The 14,337-nt window shown below is 52.7% G+C and overlaps 1 protein-coding gene across 1 annotated transcript in view; it reads left to right on the forward strand.

Moving 5' to 3' along the window:
- The window catches only part of ZSWIM9 (zinc finger SWIM-type containing 9), a 31,601-nt gene extending 26,164 nt beyond the window's left edge, over positions 1 to 5,437 (forward strand). The window contains exon 3 of the mRNA XM_058529722.1: positions 2,515 to 5,437. Coding sequence (XP_058385705.1) covers positions 2,515 to 4,704 — 2,190 coding nt within the window. The 3' untranslated portion in view covers positions 4,705 to 5,437. The remainder of the gene's footprint in view (positions 1 to 2,514) is intronic.
- The last annotated feature ends 8,900 nt before the right edge of the window (positions 5,438 to 14,337 follow it).

A 14,337-nucleotide genomic window follows, 5' to 3' on the forward strand; every position in this document is an offset into this window, starting at 1 on the left:
AATATTCTAGACCTTTTTCTTTTTTTCCTTGAAAGGAGAGAATTATGCATTGCTTTTTAACTGGTCTTGTAGGATGAGGTTGAATCATGGCAGAACGGTTTGCGGTGAGATCGGTGTATTCGAATCCTGGTGCTGTGGCTGCGGCTCGGCTCTGACGGGGACTGGCGGAAGGAGCCCTGACCGCCTGCCAGGCAGAGGGGGCCCTAGCTCATAGCTGCTCATCTCCCTGCCCTATTAAAGTGCCTTTTGTGCAGTAATAATGAGGCCAGAGTGGCTGAGGCCAGGGTGGACGAGAGGGATAGAAGATGAAGTCCAAGAGCCTGACCACCCAGCCCAAGGCGAGGTGTGAACTCTTGGTTTTACTTGAAGTGTGGGGGAAAGTCCTGGGAAAGGTTTTCAAGCAGAGGAGGGGGTGATTTGATCAGAGTTTTGAAAATGGCCCTCTGGAGGCGTGTGGGGGACAGACCAGGGGGCCGAGGTGGAGACAGGGAGCCCAGTGAGAAGGTGGTTACAATAATCCAGGGGAGAGACGGTGGTGGCTCTGAGCAGGACGGTGGCCATGGGAGTGCGGAGAAGTGGTCAGATTCTGGACTCATTTTGAAGGTCGCTTCTAGGACTCGGGGACGGATTGCATGTGGAGAATGAAGAAAGAGAGAAGCCAAGGCTCAGCCCTGAGTGTTGGGAACTGAGCTATGGAATGGATGGTGGAGCCACTGATGTAGATGGGACTGAGGAGGGGCAGGTCGAGGGGAGTGAGAATCAAGTGTGGCTTCGGGGGCTAGTGTCAAAGGATACATGAGCCATCCAAGGGGTCATGTTGCTGCAGAGGCAGCTAAGTAGGTGGCTCTGGAGCCTGGAGATACAGAACTGTGAGTTATGAGCTTCGAGATGATGAAGGCCATGTGACTGGATGAGATCACCTTGGCAGAGCCTAGAGGTAGGAAAGAGGAGAGGAGAGTGCCTGGTCGGGCTCTGCAGCTCAGCAACATTTAGCACGGAGCAGAGGAGGAGAGGCAGGCAAAGGAGACTGCAGACGAGATGCCTGGGAGGAAGGAGGAAAGCCAGGAGTTTTCCAAGCTTTGGATACAAATGATCTCATTTTAGCCTCACCAAGACCCTGTTAAATAGACATTATTACCCCCATTTTGCAGACAGAGAAGGTGAGGCTCAGCGAGGGGAAGTGACTTGCCCAGGGTCCCACAGCTAGTCAGTGGCAAAGCCAGGATTCAAAACTAGACTCCTTCCTGGATCTCCACTCCAGGGATGTGGCTAGTGGATATCACTGCACACTCACGCCTTGGTTTGGTCACTCATTCAGGATGTATTGAGCTGTTGCTCTGGGCCAGGTGCCATTCAAAGAATCAGGGATGCAAAAAAACATCTCTGACCTTGCGAGGCTTACATCTTAGGGAGGACAAACAGGCAATAAGGAAATCAGCAAATAAAGATGTGACATGCTTCAGAGGGTAAGTGCCATGGCCCAAAGCAGCTAGAGAGAGCTGAGGTCTCTGCTTAGATGGAATGGCTGGAGAAGCCCTTTATGAGGACGTGGTGTTTGAGCTGGGATGATAATTATAGTAATAATGAACACTTCGAGAGCACTCACTATTTGTTGAATGAGTATTGTGGAATAATAGTAACACTATTTGTGCCAGGCAATGTTCTAAATGCTTTAATTCATTTCATCCATCCAGTCACAGAGACACTCTCAACATCATCATTTTACAAAGGAGATGGAGATCAGGGAAGTTGCTGGAAGCCACACAACCAGGAAGTGGGGACTCCAGGGTCTCAGCCCAGGCCGTCTGGCTCCAGATGCTATGCCGGACCTGACTCTCCGTGCATGAAGGAATATTCAGTTCCCAGAAGGGGAAATTGGGGCACAAGGAGGTTAAGGAAGAAACTGAGGCACAGAGAGGTTAAGTCACAAGGTTAGGACGTGGTGGGGCCTGGACTCAAACCCCAGGCAATCTGGTTCCACAATCCGTGTGCTTTACTACCAGACCAGTGGCTCTCAGACTTGAGCCTGAGTTGGAATCCCCTGGAGGGCTTGTCAGAACAGATTGCTGGGCCCCGCCTCCAGAGTTTCTGACTCAGCAGGTCCGGGGTGGGCCTGAGAATATACATTTCTGTCAAGGTCTCAGCAGGTATTGCTGATGCTGGTGGTCCAGGGCCCACACTTTGAGAACCCTTGCCCTAGACTCTCAGCGCATGAAGGAATCAATACCCAGTTCCCAGTAGGTAACCTGAGGCTCAGAGAGGCTGTCTGGTGTGCAAAACTCACACAGCTATTAGATGGCGGTGCCGGGATCTCAAACCCAGGCAATCCGCCTCCAGAGTCCGCGTTTTTAACCATTCCCCTGCACTGCCTCCTGCCGGTCAAAAGAATCAATGCGTGCAGGCATGCATGAATGGATTCTCCTTTCTCCAGAGAGGGAAACCGAGGTCCGGGAGCTAGGCGGGCGACCTCGGCGTCCCCTGACCTCTTTCCCCGCCGCCCTCCCCCGCCTGCAGGTGAAGCTGGTGTTCGTGGAGGACCAGGCGGTGGTGGAGACCGTGTTCTTCCTGACGTCCCGCACGCGGGCGCTGCTGCGGCGCTTCCCGCGCATGCTCCTGGTGGACCGGCTGCCCGGGCTGCAGGGCGCGCTGGACCTGCTGGCGGTGCTGTGCGTGGACGGCGCGGGCCGCGCGCGCCAGGCCGCCTGCTGCGTGGCGCGCCCGGGCACGCCGAGCCTGCTGCGCTTCGCGCTGGCGTCGCTGCTGCAGAGCGCGCCCGACGTCAAGGGCCGCGTGCGCTGCCTCACCGCCGGGCCCGAGGTGGCGGCGCAGCTGCCCGCCGTGCGCCAGCTGCTGCCGGGCGCGCGCGTGCAGATCTGCCGCGCGCAGGGCCTCGAGACGCTCTTCAGCAAGGCGCAGGAGCTGGGCGGCGCCGGCCGCGAGGACCCGGGCCTGTGGCCGCGCCTGTGCCGCCTGGCCGGTGCGTCGTCGCCCGCCGCCTACGCCGAGGCGCTGGCCGAGCTGCGCGCCCACGGCCCGGCCGCCTTTGTCGACTACTTCGAGCGCAACTGGGCGCCGCGCCGCGACATGTGGGTGCGCTTCCGCGCCTTCGAGGCGGCCCGCGACCTGGACGCGTGCGCCCTCGTGCGTGGCCACCGCCGGCGCCTGCTGCGCCGCCTCAGCCCCTCGCGCAGCGTGGCGCAGTGCCTTCGCGACCTGGTGGCCATGCAGTGGGCCGACGCGGCCGGGGAGGCGGCGCCCGACGGCCCGGATGGTGGGGGCCTTTGGCTGGAGGGCGAGCTGGGGAGAGGAGCCCAGGTGGAGAACGAGAGAGTGAAGGGCATGGAGAGCGGCGACTGGGGAGGGGCCCCGAAAGAAGGAAATATTTGGAGAGGAGCACATTTGGAGAAGCAGTGGGTCAGAGAACTGGAGACCAGAGACCGGGGAGGGGCTCGGTTAGAAAGCGAGAAGGGGAGAGGATTGCAAATCAGAGATTGGAGAGGGGTCCAGTTGGAGACCCAGAAGGTGAGGGGGCTAGAAGGGAGTGCCTCGAGAGGGTCCCAGTTGGAGAAGGAGCACTTGAGCGGGCCAAAGATCAGAGACTGGAGGGGGGCCCCATTGAAGGATGACAAAGACTGGGGACTGGAAGGTTACGTCTGGAGGGGGGCCCAGTTGGAAGACCAGGGGCTGAGAGGTTTGGAAGGGTATACCTGGAGGATGGCCCAGTTGGAGGATCGAAGGATTAGGGTGCTGGAGACCACAGACCGGAGGGGGACCCTGTTGGATTATGAGAAAGCCAGAGGTCTTGAAGGGCGCACCTGGAGGGGGGGCCAGTTGCATGAGGAAAGGGCAAGTGGACTGAGAACCAGAGACTGGAAGGGGCCTCAGTTGGAAGCAGAGAAGGGAAGGGGGCTGGAGTTCCAAAACTGGAGGGGGGTCCATTTGGAAAAGCCCCTAGAATTGATCCCTGAGAATGGAGATCAAAGGGGGTCCCAGTGGAGAGATGAGAGGCAGAGAGGGCCGGAAATGAGAGAGGAGAGAGGAGTGAGGTTGGGGGTCAAAAGAAGAAGGGACCTCGAGGATGTAGTTCTAGTCCAGCTGGGGGACACAAGGGTGACAGGCCTAGAGAATGGGGATGGAGGGGGAGCCCGGTCTGGCCGCCCCAGGAGCAGAGGAGGGCAAGGAGTGGAGTGTGGGGACGCAGGAGGGAGGTGTCTAGGGCTGGGGAATGGAGTTGTGTGCGGCACCACTGTGGAGACTGTGTTTGAGGGTGACCCAGAGTGGGCAGTGACAAGGAGCGTGTACCTGGCCGCCGGGGAGAGCCTGCAGGAAGGAGGTGAAGGAGAAGGCCCAAGGGAACCAAAGAGGCCTTGCTGCCCCTCCGGAGAGGAGGAGGTGGACTGGGAGCCCCTGGCCAAGTTCCGAGCAGCTTGCGGGCCAGAGCTGGCGGACTTGGTGGCCGAGGAGCTGGCCTTCGCCAGGCAGCACGGGACCCGGGGTTTCCATTGGACAGGAGCTGGCTTCGCCCTTAAGGACGGCACCTCGGACTTCTTCCTGGACGGGGCCCTGACGCGCTGCAGCTGCTCCATCCACGCCGCCCGACGTTTGCCCTGCCGCCACCTCTTCGCCGCGCGCCTCCTCACCGGTGCAGCCTTATTCCACATGGACCTGCTCAGGGATTGCTGGGGGAGAGCCCCAGAGCCCTGACCCTTCCGGCCCCTGCCCGCCACCCTCCACCGTGAGGCCGGGAGGGCATTCTTCGATCCCAAAGATAACAGGGCTGAGGCCAAGGAGGCCACCCCAGTCCCTCCAGCTACCTCCTGGGTCATCCAGGGACCTCATCTTGGCAGTTGGCCTCTCTGGGTCCAAGGGGAAGCTGACGGTGTGGTCTCTGAGGTCCTGGAGCCACAGCTGTGGAAGACGGTGGTGGCCAGGCTGGATTCTGAGGGCTTCCCTCTGGAGAGGGAACGTGTGATGAGAGGTGTAGACAGGGTCAGGCTGGGGCGAAAGGAAGAAAGGGACAAAGCTGGGGGAGGGGAGGACACCAGGCTATGGGGAGAGCCTGGCAGGAGTAGGCTGGTCAGTCCAGAGAGTGCAAGGGGGGAAGGGAATAAAGCACGGGAGAAAGTGAGGAGGCGAATGAAGGAGAGGGAGGGAGAGAAGACAGCAGGGGAGACTGGAGGAGAGAGGACAAGAGAAGAGGCAGAAATGGAGAAGAGAGATGACAAGCAGAGGGAGGCAGGAGAGGAGAAGGTGATGGGAAGGGGAGGAGGAGTTGGTGGAGGAGAGGGAAGAAAGGAAGGAGACACAGCAAAGAAGAGGTGTGGGAGATGGGCAGAGAAGGAAGGAGAGGGGGTGATTTGGTATTTCTCTAAGGCCTGGAGGCTTAGATCCCCTTCGCCTTCTAGTCCTTTCCGGAGGACAGAATAAGGGGGGGAGAATAAGGGGGCGCTGGGGAGTCTGGTGGGATGGGCTGGAGGCTCTCCACTAGGGGAGGAAACCGTCTGGACTACTGTGCTTCAAGATTGGAATAAAACAGTATTATTTTGGTTTCTGTGCCGAGTTCTTGGCTTCTGGGGGAGGATGGGAGGCCCAGACCCGGAGGGAAATTGAGATGGTCCAGCATTCCTCCATTTTTTTCTCTCAACAAGGCCTGCTGGGGCTAGATGGAATGGTGGGGACAGGAATGGCAGCTCGGGCCTCATCCTCCTTCACTTGGACCAGGATGCAATGGTGGCAACTTGCCAACACGCGTGGATTCTACCCTCAAGTGACTAGTCCATGCCCATCTTGGTCAGTGTGTCAGAGATTGGTTGAAGAAAGGGTGTGTGACCCAATCCTGGTCGGTGGGTCTGCTCAGGGCAGGAGGCTTCTGATAAAGGTGCTCTCAAGCCTAAGAAGAAGCCCCAGAATGAGACGGCCAGGAGTAGACCTGCTTGCGAGCATCTTAATAGAGTGTGAGAAGGAAGCCAGCGCTGAGGATGACAGACCTAAGAGATGAGAAAATCTGCATCCTTGCTTAACCTAGTGGACTCTGCCTTACTGTGGGGCTTCCTAAGTCAGATAAAAGGTATTATAGGGGCCAGCCTGATGGCATAGTGGTTAAGTTTGCACACTCTGCTTCAGCAGCCTGGGGTTCACGGGTTTGGATTGTGGGTGCGGACCTACTCCGCTCATCAAGCCATGCTGTGGCAACATCCCATATACAAAATAGAGATGGGCACGGATGTTAGCTCAGGGCCAATCTTCCTCACCAAAAAAAAAAAAAAAAGACTATAATGACTTAAGGGAGTTTGAGTTGGGGTCTTATCCCAACTGATGAGGGGGGCTGAAATCTATTGCAGGTGACAGAAATCCAGGTTGAAGTAGCTCAGCGGTTTTCAAACTTTAATGTGAATACAAATCACCTGAGCACCTTGTTAAAACAGAGTTGGATCAGCAAGTCTGCAGTGGGGCCTAAAATTCTAGAAAGCTCTCCGATGATGCAGTTGCTATGTGGAACACACTTTGAGTAGCAACAAAGGAGCTTAACGTAAAAGGTAGTTCAGCGATTTAAGTCACTGGGAAATTAAAGGCTTCAGGTACAGCTGAGTCCAGAAGCTCAAACTCTACCTTGTGGGTGTGCTGTTTGCATCATGGCCTCCTTCAAAAGAAGGCCTTCTTCTTTAGCTGAGAAAGATAGCCACTTCAAGCTCCAATCTTATATCCTCAAATCTTGATACAAAAAGACCTCTCTAGGGCCAGCCCCGTGGCTTATCGGTTAAGTGCGCGCGCTCTGCTACTGGCGGCCCGGCTTCATATCCCGGGCGCGCACCAACGCACTGCTTCTCCGGCCATGCTGAGGCCGCGTCCCACATACAGCAACTAGAAGGATGTGCAACTGTGACATACAACTATCTACTGGGGCTTTGGGGAAAAAAAGGAGGAGGATTGGCAATAGAAATTAGCTCAGAGCCGGTCTTCCTCAGGAAAAAGAGGAGGATTAGCATGGATGTTAGCTCAGGGCTGATCTTCCTCACAAAATAAAAAAAAAAAGACCTCTCCACCAGCATCCATATATCAAATCTCAAGGAAGAAGCTGATTGGATTTACTAAGTGTATCAGTTATCTATGGTTACATTAATGCTGTGTAACAACCATAACAATTCAAAGGTATTTAGCAATAAGCATTTATTGTTTATGTGTCTTTTATTGTTTATGTGTTCAAACTTGAATGGGCCTCAGGAAATTGATTACCTAGAGATCTTGTTAAAACACAGATTGGGAGTGTCCATCCCCTGAGTTTCTGATTGAGTAGGTGTAAGGCAGGGCCTGAGGATTTGCATGTCTAGTAAATTCCCAAATGATGCTGATGCTTCTGGTTCAAAGACCACACTTGGAGAATCACTGCTCTTTTAGTCAGCCTGGACATATGCCCATTCCTGTAGCAGGCTGACAGGGCAGATAGAATGTACAGGATCGCAGAGAGTGGGGAGGGAGGGTCATTATAGAAAGGAGGCAGGAGGAATCCTGGCCAGGCAAACCCAAAGCAGTCCAACTCAGACTAATGTCCAAAACCTCTCCACTTGACTCTTCTATCATTAGATTCTTGGATGCGGGTCCTGGGGAGGGAAAGAACTCAGGCTACAATATAAATTGAAGAAGGGCCAGTGGAGGTGGGTCACGGTGTAAGAGAGACAGAGAGATGGATAGTGACCTCAGCAGGGCATTATAGGTACAGGAAGAGGTGAGTCTGTATCCTGGGAGCAATGGGAAGCCATTCAAAAATTTTAAAGCAGGGACATAGCTTGATTGGATGTACAAAAATAAAACCACCCCTGGCAGCTTTATTGTGACAAATGGATTGGATGCAAGTCCAGAGGACAAAGAGATTTATGGTTAGCAAGACAGGACAGATCAAAAGGTTCTTCACAGAACTGGATCTTGAATGATGTGTTTGCCAGGAAGAGAAAATGGGAAAGAGCATTCTTGGCAGAGGGAACAGCAGGTGTCAGGGTATTTTGCCCTTCAGGAAGGTGAGAGAAAACCCAAAGGTCATGACCCTTGAACCTCTACATGCCCCACATGCCCAGCGTAATCCCTTCAGGCCTCTGCTTAGATGTCACCTCCTCCTAAAGGCCAGTCTCAACAGTCTGTTTAAAGAGTTGCTCCATCCCCTTTCTCTGCTTTATTCTTCACAACACTTATCCTTACCTGAAATTATGCCACATAGCTCAGTTTAGCGCTGTGGTTAAGCTTACGGAGTAGGAAGCCAGATTCTTTTTGTTCAGATCCCAGCTCCACTATGTACTTGCTATGTGCCTTTGTGTTGCTTAATCTCGCTATGTTACAGTTTGGGGATAATAACAGCCCTCACGGGGTTTTGTGAACATAGATGAATTAGCGTGTGACGCATGTTCTCACATTGCCGGCTTTTCCACTTCCCCCAAAGCATCTTGCGAAAATTAATAAGGAGAAACCTCATTTAAAAAAATGGAGATGGGAGGCCAGAAGGGGGCGCCCTAGCCCGTCGGTGTCAATTACAGGAAAGAATGGTCAATAACAGACCCCAACAGGAAGAGATGTACATTGCATCCCAACAAGAAATCCACTACCCCAGCAACGCAGCCAATGAGAAACCGTCACCACCCTGAACTCTCGATTTCCAACAATGGACTTTTGTTCAAAACAACCCTTCCCAACTTCCTCCTTTTTCTCTATAAGATAAATTCCTCTCCTTTGCTTTTTGGACTTGCCTATGGCTTCTGCTATAGCTTGCTTGTCCAGAATTGCAATTCCTCTGCTATTCTCGAATAAACCCATTTTGCTGGTAAATAACTGTTTTAATTTTAGGTTAACATTATCAATTACCTATTAACATACTGTTTTCTCTAGTGATCTGTTTTCGCCGTGTTGTTATTAACAGTCAATCTCCCCCCACCAAAATATAAGCTCTATTTTGTTTCCCATTGTATCGCCAATGCCTAGAACCGCGCCTGGTGCAAAGTAAGCACTAAGCAAGATGAAAGAATAAAAACAGCCGACTGGCTAGTAAGGCTAGTGCTTCATCATGCCTCATCATTGCTGTGGTGACAATGGAGCCTGGCCACAGATTCCCAGCTTCAGTAACCTTGTTCCTGTTCAGCTCACCTGTGTCTCCGGCTGTAGCAGCCAGAAAACTACAACTCCCAGGAGGCTGAGGGCCACCAGCGCTGTCCAGCTAAGCGTGAGCGCCTGCGCAGTAGAATCGGCGGTCCTGGCGCTCCCTCTGAGCTTGTGCGGGCTGCAGGGCGCCTAGCCGCGGGAGGCGGAGGAATGAGTAGGTCGCTGTGCTCGCTGAGCATTGTGGAGCCCCCCTCGTCTCTCCCCACTCTCGCGGTCCGAGGGATCTGGGTCCCTGGACCACCATTTCGGCGTGAGGAGGGTGGAAGGGATCGTTCCAGTTTCCATGGTGACGGGCCAGGCTCTGCAAGCGGAGGGTATTGCAGTGGGAGGGATGATGGAGATTCCAAAGGTGGGCGTTGCCATGGTAACCCTGGAGCAGAAGGGGGCGGGGATGAGAGGAAGGGGTTTAGGGATGCCATGGGAGGAGTTAGAGTAACAGCTGGGGAACTGGGGTGCTCCTGGCGGAATGGAGAGTGTGATGGAGGAATTGGTTTGAAAAAAGAGGAGTTGGGGTGATACCAGGGGAATTGGTTGTTTTGAAAGGTGGGAGTGTCTTGGTGAATTCGTATGTAATAAGGGGATTTGGGGAGGTCATTGGGGAAATCGGTATGCTAATAGGTAACTGGGATGCTTTTGGGGAAGTGGAAATGCAGTAGGGAAAATTAGGATGTTAAACTCACTAATCATTCAGAAATTATCTGTAGAGCTCCTATTGTGTGCCAGGCAGGCTAGATTTTGGGAATACAGTGGTGAGCAGGACGTGCGTGACTATAGAGGGGTTTGGAGTTTTATGGAGGAGTTAGTTACAGGAAAAGGAGGATGTTGTCCCCCATGGGAGAAACAGGCAATTGGGAAGACCTAGACTATAAGAAAAAGTTGGAATTGGGATATTATGTAAATTAATTCTGGCACTATTTTAGAAGACCAACTAAGTACCAGCCTCTGGGAAGCCCTGGGGATTCCTTAGTGAGCAAAGTTAGTGTTATGGATAGGGTTGCCAGATTTGGGGGAAAAGCACTGCCCAGTTAAATTCAAATTTCACAACACATAGTATTTTAGTTATTTGTTGTTTATCTGAAAGTAAAATTTAATTAGGCAGTGTGTATTTTTATCTGGCAACCCTAATTTTAGGGAATTGAGGTGTTTGGGAAGAATGTATTATTTTGAGGGATGTGGAGCATTACAGAGTAATGGGGTTGTAGGAAGAGGAGCTGGGGATAGTCAGGGAAAGGAGGAGTGTTGAAGCCAACATTACTGTGTGGCTGGGGTTATGCTAAGTGCTTTTGTTTTGAAAAGCTCTTTACCATAGGAAATTTCAACCCTATACAATAGTAGAACAGATGATGTAATGAGGCTACTTGCACCATCTCTGCTTCAAATGAGCACCATATTGAAGCCTCACAACAATCCTATGAGGTAGCATTACTATCATCCCACCATTTTACAGATGAGGAAACTGAGGCACAGAGAGGTTAAATAACTTGACCAAAATCACACATCGGAAGTGGCAGAACCAGGATTTGGAACCAGGCAGTCTGGCCTCAGAGTCTGCCATGTAACACGTAACTCCCCTTTGGGAAGTGTTGCGGGGGGGGGGGGGGCGGGGAGTTGGGGATGTGCGGACCTTGTGGAAGCAACAAGAAGGTGGTAGGGTGTAAAAGGAGAGAGAAGCAGGCTGCTCAAGCATGTGCAGTTGTTAGAGAGTTCTTATAAGGGTGAATGGAGGCTTGCAGGAGGCACTGGGATGTTTGGGGAGAGTGAGGGAGTTATAGGAAGAGTGTGGTATTTTGAGGTGTAATGGTATTTGTATAGCTGTGTTGTCCAGTACTGTAGCAGGTAGCCACATGTGGCTAAATTAAATTAATTATAATTTAATACAATTAAAAATTCAGTTCCTTAGTCACATCACATTTCAAATACTTAATGGCCCCATTGTATTGTATGGTGAAGTCTTAGAACATTTCCATCATTGCAGAAAGTTCTATCAGCCAGCGCTGATGTTTAGGATGAAATGGGATGTTACAGTGAGTGTGGAGTTTCCCGGTTCCTAACTGTCCGGCCTTATCTCTTATCACCTGCCCTCCTGCCTCACCTACAGCAGGCTGCACCCTGTTCCCCAAACAGGACCAGCTCGATCCAATTTTCACCCCTGCCGTTCCCTCTGCCTGGAATGCCCATCCAGCTCTTTGCACTTCAGGCTTAAATGTCACCTCTTGGGAGAAGATTCCCATGACAACCTTATTTCAAGTAGCCACCACCCCCTTCCCAGCGCCAGCAACCATCATATCCTCCTGTATTATTGCTTTCAGAAAACTTATCAGTATCTAAAATTATCTTGTTCATTTATCATTTATCTTTTAATTGTTCATCTTCCCCACTAGGGGGAGATCTCATCCTGTTCATCATGGAACATTCCAGTGCCTAGAATTATGCCTGGCACAGAGACACTCCATAAATTATGTTAAGTGAATAGAACCTATTCAGAATTCAACAGCAGTGATATTACAGGGGAGATTGGGTGTTATTGGGGGGTACATAGGAATTGATACCAGGAATTCGGGTGATAAAGGAGGGATTGGGACACAGGGGTAAGGAGGACATTAGAAAACAGATGAGGAGGTGGGAGAGGAGGACTTGGGATGTTCTATGGAATTCGTTGTTATTTGCAGGATTATTAACTCCCAGTGCCTCAGTTTCCTCATCTGTAAAGTGGGAATAATAACAGTATCCATTTCATGAGTTTGAGAATTAACTGAGGTGACACATAGAATGTGTTTAGCAGACTGCTTGTCATCATCAAAATTATTACTGAAGTTAAAGCAGGAGTTGGGGTACACAGGGCCCTGCCTCCTTGCCTTAGCTAGTTCCCCAACTTGGCCTCACTGCACCTGGGAAGAATCCTGGGGTTCCAAAAAATGGTTTGAAATCCACTCTGCTGAGGCAGGCCACCTCAGACTCTCTAGCAACACCTGGACCTGTGTTCTTTGTAGCAACAGTTAGCAGGAGATGGGTAGCAGTAACTCTTTGTGTAGATGGTAGAAAACCCTCTTCACAGCCCCCCACCTAGCCCTCTTCTCTCATCAAAGGCCCATGCCTGACCCCATGCTGACATTTAATTAGCCCTGAACTACATCGTGCCAGGGGTTTCACTTATGGGATCCCCAGACACCCAGGAGGTGGGCATTGTGCCCGTTTTCCATCTGGGGAAATTAAATCAGAGAGGTTCAGTGACTTGCCTAAGGACACACACATTAGAGGAGAGTCGGTCCCCCACAACCTCCACCCCTGCACTTTCAATGGCTCTCATTTTAGCAGAAAGAAAGCCTGGATAGAGTCACACTCAACTAACCGGCTCCCAGTAGGGCTCTGTCATGCACTTATTGAGGCTTATTCTCTCGGAGCCTCAGTTTCTTCATGTGGAAAATGGGGATAATATTAACTCACCAAGGCTGTTTTGAAAATTGAAAATAATGTGCTCATACTGTCTCGTACATGCCAAGCATATCAGTAATTGGTTGTTCTTATATATCAGCCCTCCCCTTTTCTTTTGAGAGACTGAAGCTGTGGGTTGATGTTCGAAGGGAATTTGGTGGCGCTGAACGGGGAGTACCTCCCCAAGTCAACCCCCTGATAAATACTGGCCACTGGTCCAGAAATTCACTACGCATGCGCATTCAGGGGGGCCGGATACGCTGCGGGCCTCAGTCCTAGCGTGGACGGAGACTCCCGTGAACCCAAGGTATACCTGGACAGGGAGGTACAGAGCACGGCACTAAGTGGGGTGGGGGGAGCGATAGGGAGGCGGCGAAGTCTGGGGAGACACCGGTCGAATCTAAAAGGCACCGGGGGAGCCAGCGGTTCGGTCAGTTCCCAGTTGAACAAGGACTCTGTTCATGCCTCACCCCCCTCTCGGGTAATGGTCTCGCCCGACTCCCGTTCTCTTCTGCCCCTCCAGGACATACCAAGTCTCCAGCAGAGGGGCGGCAGTAGTGGGCCTGGTGCGGCAGGGGACCATTCAGCGGGCGAGACCATTGTCACGGAGGTCGGGGGGAAATGTAGCGGGGTGTAAAGGGGTCCAAACAGTTGGAAGAGGAGAGGGCTTCAGGAGACCCTTCTTTGAAGGGTGGGGCGAGGCTTGGAAGACCTTTGCAAGGAAAAGAAGGCGGAGCCTCTGGATGGGCGAGTTCATTGGGTGGGGAGGTGGGAGGTTGAGGTCGGCGAGTTCATTGTGTGTCCGAGTGAGGGGGATGGAATTGGTTGGGAGAGACCATTGTTTGTATGGGGAGATTCCGGCAGTGCTTGGAGGTGGCCTCTGCATGCATGAATGGGGAGGGGCCGGGTGAGTGTGTGCGTGGGTAACAGGTGTGAATTGTGCCTTGAAGCAGGAGTTGGAGTCTGACAGAAGCTCTGAGAGGGCGTATCAGATGTGGGGGAACAACAGGTACTAATGTGTCTTGGTGGAAGAGTTAAGTACCCACTTGCAGCAGGAGGGGCTGCCTTTGGCATGTGAGGTCCACAGGCAAATACATTGAGAGTGATGCTGGAGAGTATGCAGGGGGCATATCAAGGGGGCCTGGATTGCCAGGCTGAGGGGCCTGATGCTTGTCCCAGGGTGCTGGGGAGCCGTGGGAGAGCTGTGAGCAGGAGAGGGGCAAGATCAGCTCTGGGTAAAGAAAGACCCCTCTGGGGCTGTGTGGGGGATGGACTGGACTGGGGAGACTGGGGGCGGGGAGGCCAGAGAGGAGTCTGGAGTGATGATCCGGGGGGAGAGGAGGAGCCCTGAGCAGGGACATGGGCCATGAGGACAGAGGTGAGGATACAAGGAGAAAGAAAATGCAGGAGGGATGGGGCTTGGGGGCTGACAGGTGGGGAAGGGGTAATGAGGAGGAGAAGGGAGGGGCGTAGCCTCCCGGGGGATCTGGCCGAGTGACTGGATGGACAATGAGGCTATCCACAGATGGGAATCCCCGGAGGAGGAATGGCTTTGGAGGAACACTCTGAGGTCAGCATGGATGTCATGAGTGTGAGGGGCCTGCGGGTCATCCAAGGGGCTCAGGAGGGAGGTCCTGGTGCTGTCAGTCTTTGGTACTGTGAGCGTGGTTGAGCTAGCTGGGGAGAGGGAGGTCACACGAGGAAGGCAAGGGTTAGGTTTAAGAAGCCATATTGGGAAGGGCCTTGAACACCAGGCTGAGGAGC

This window comes from Diceros bicornis, chromosome 34 (genome assembly GCF_020826845.1).
Source record: "Diceros bicornis minor isolate mBicDic1 chromosome 34, mDicBic1.mat.cur, whole genome shotgun sequence".
NCBI classification, from domain to species: Eukaryota; Metazoa; Chordata; class Mammalia; order Perissodactyla; family Rhinocerotidae; genus Diceros; species Diceros bicornis.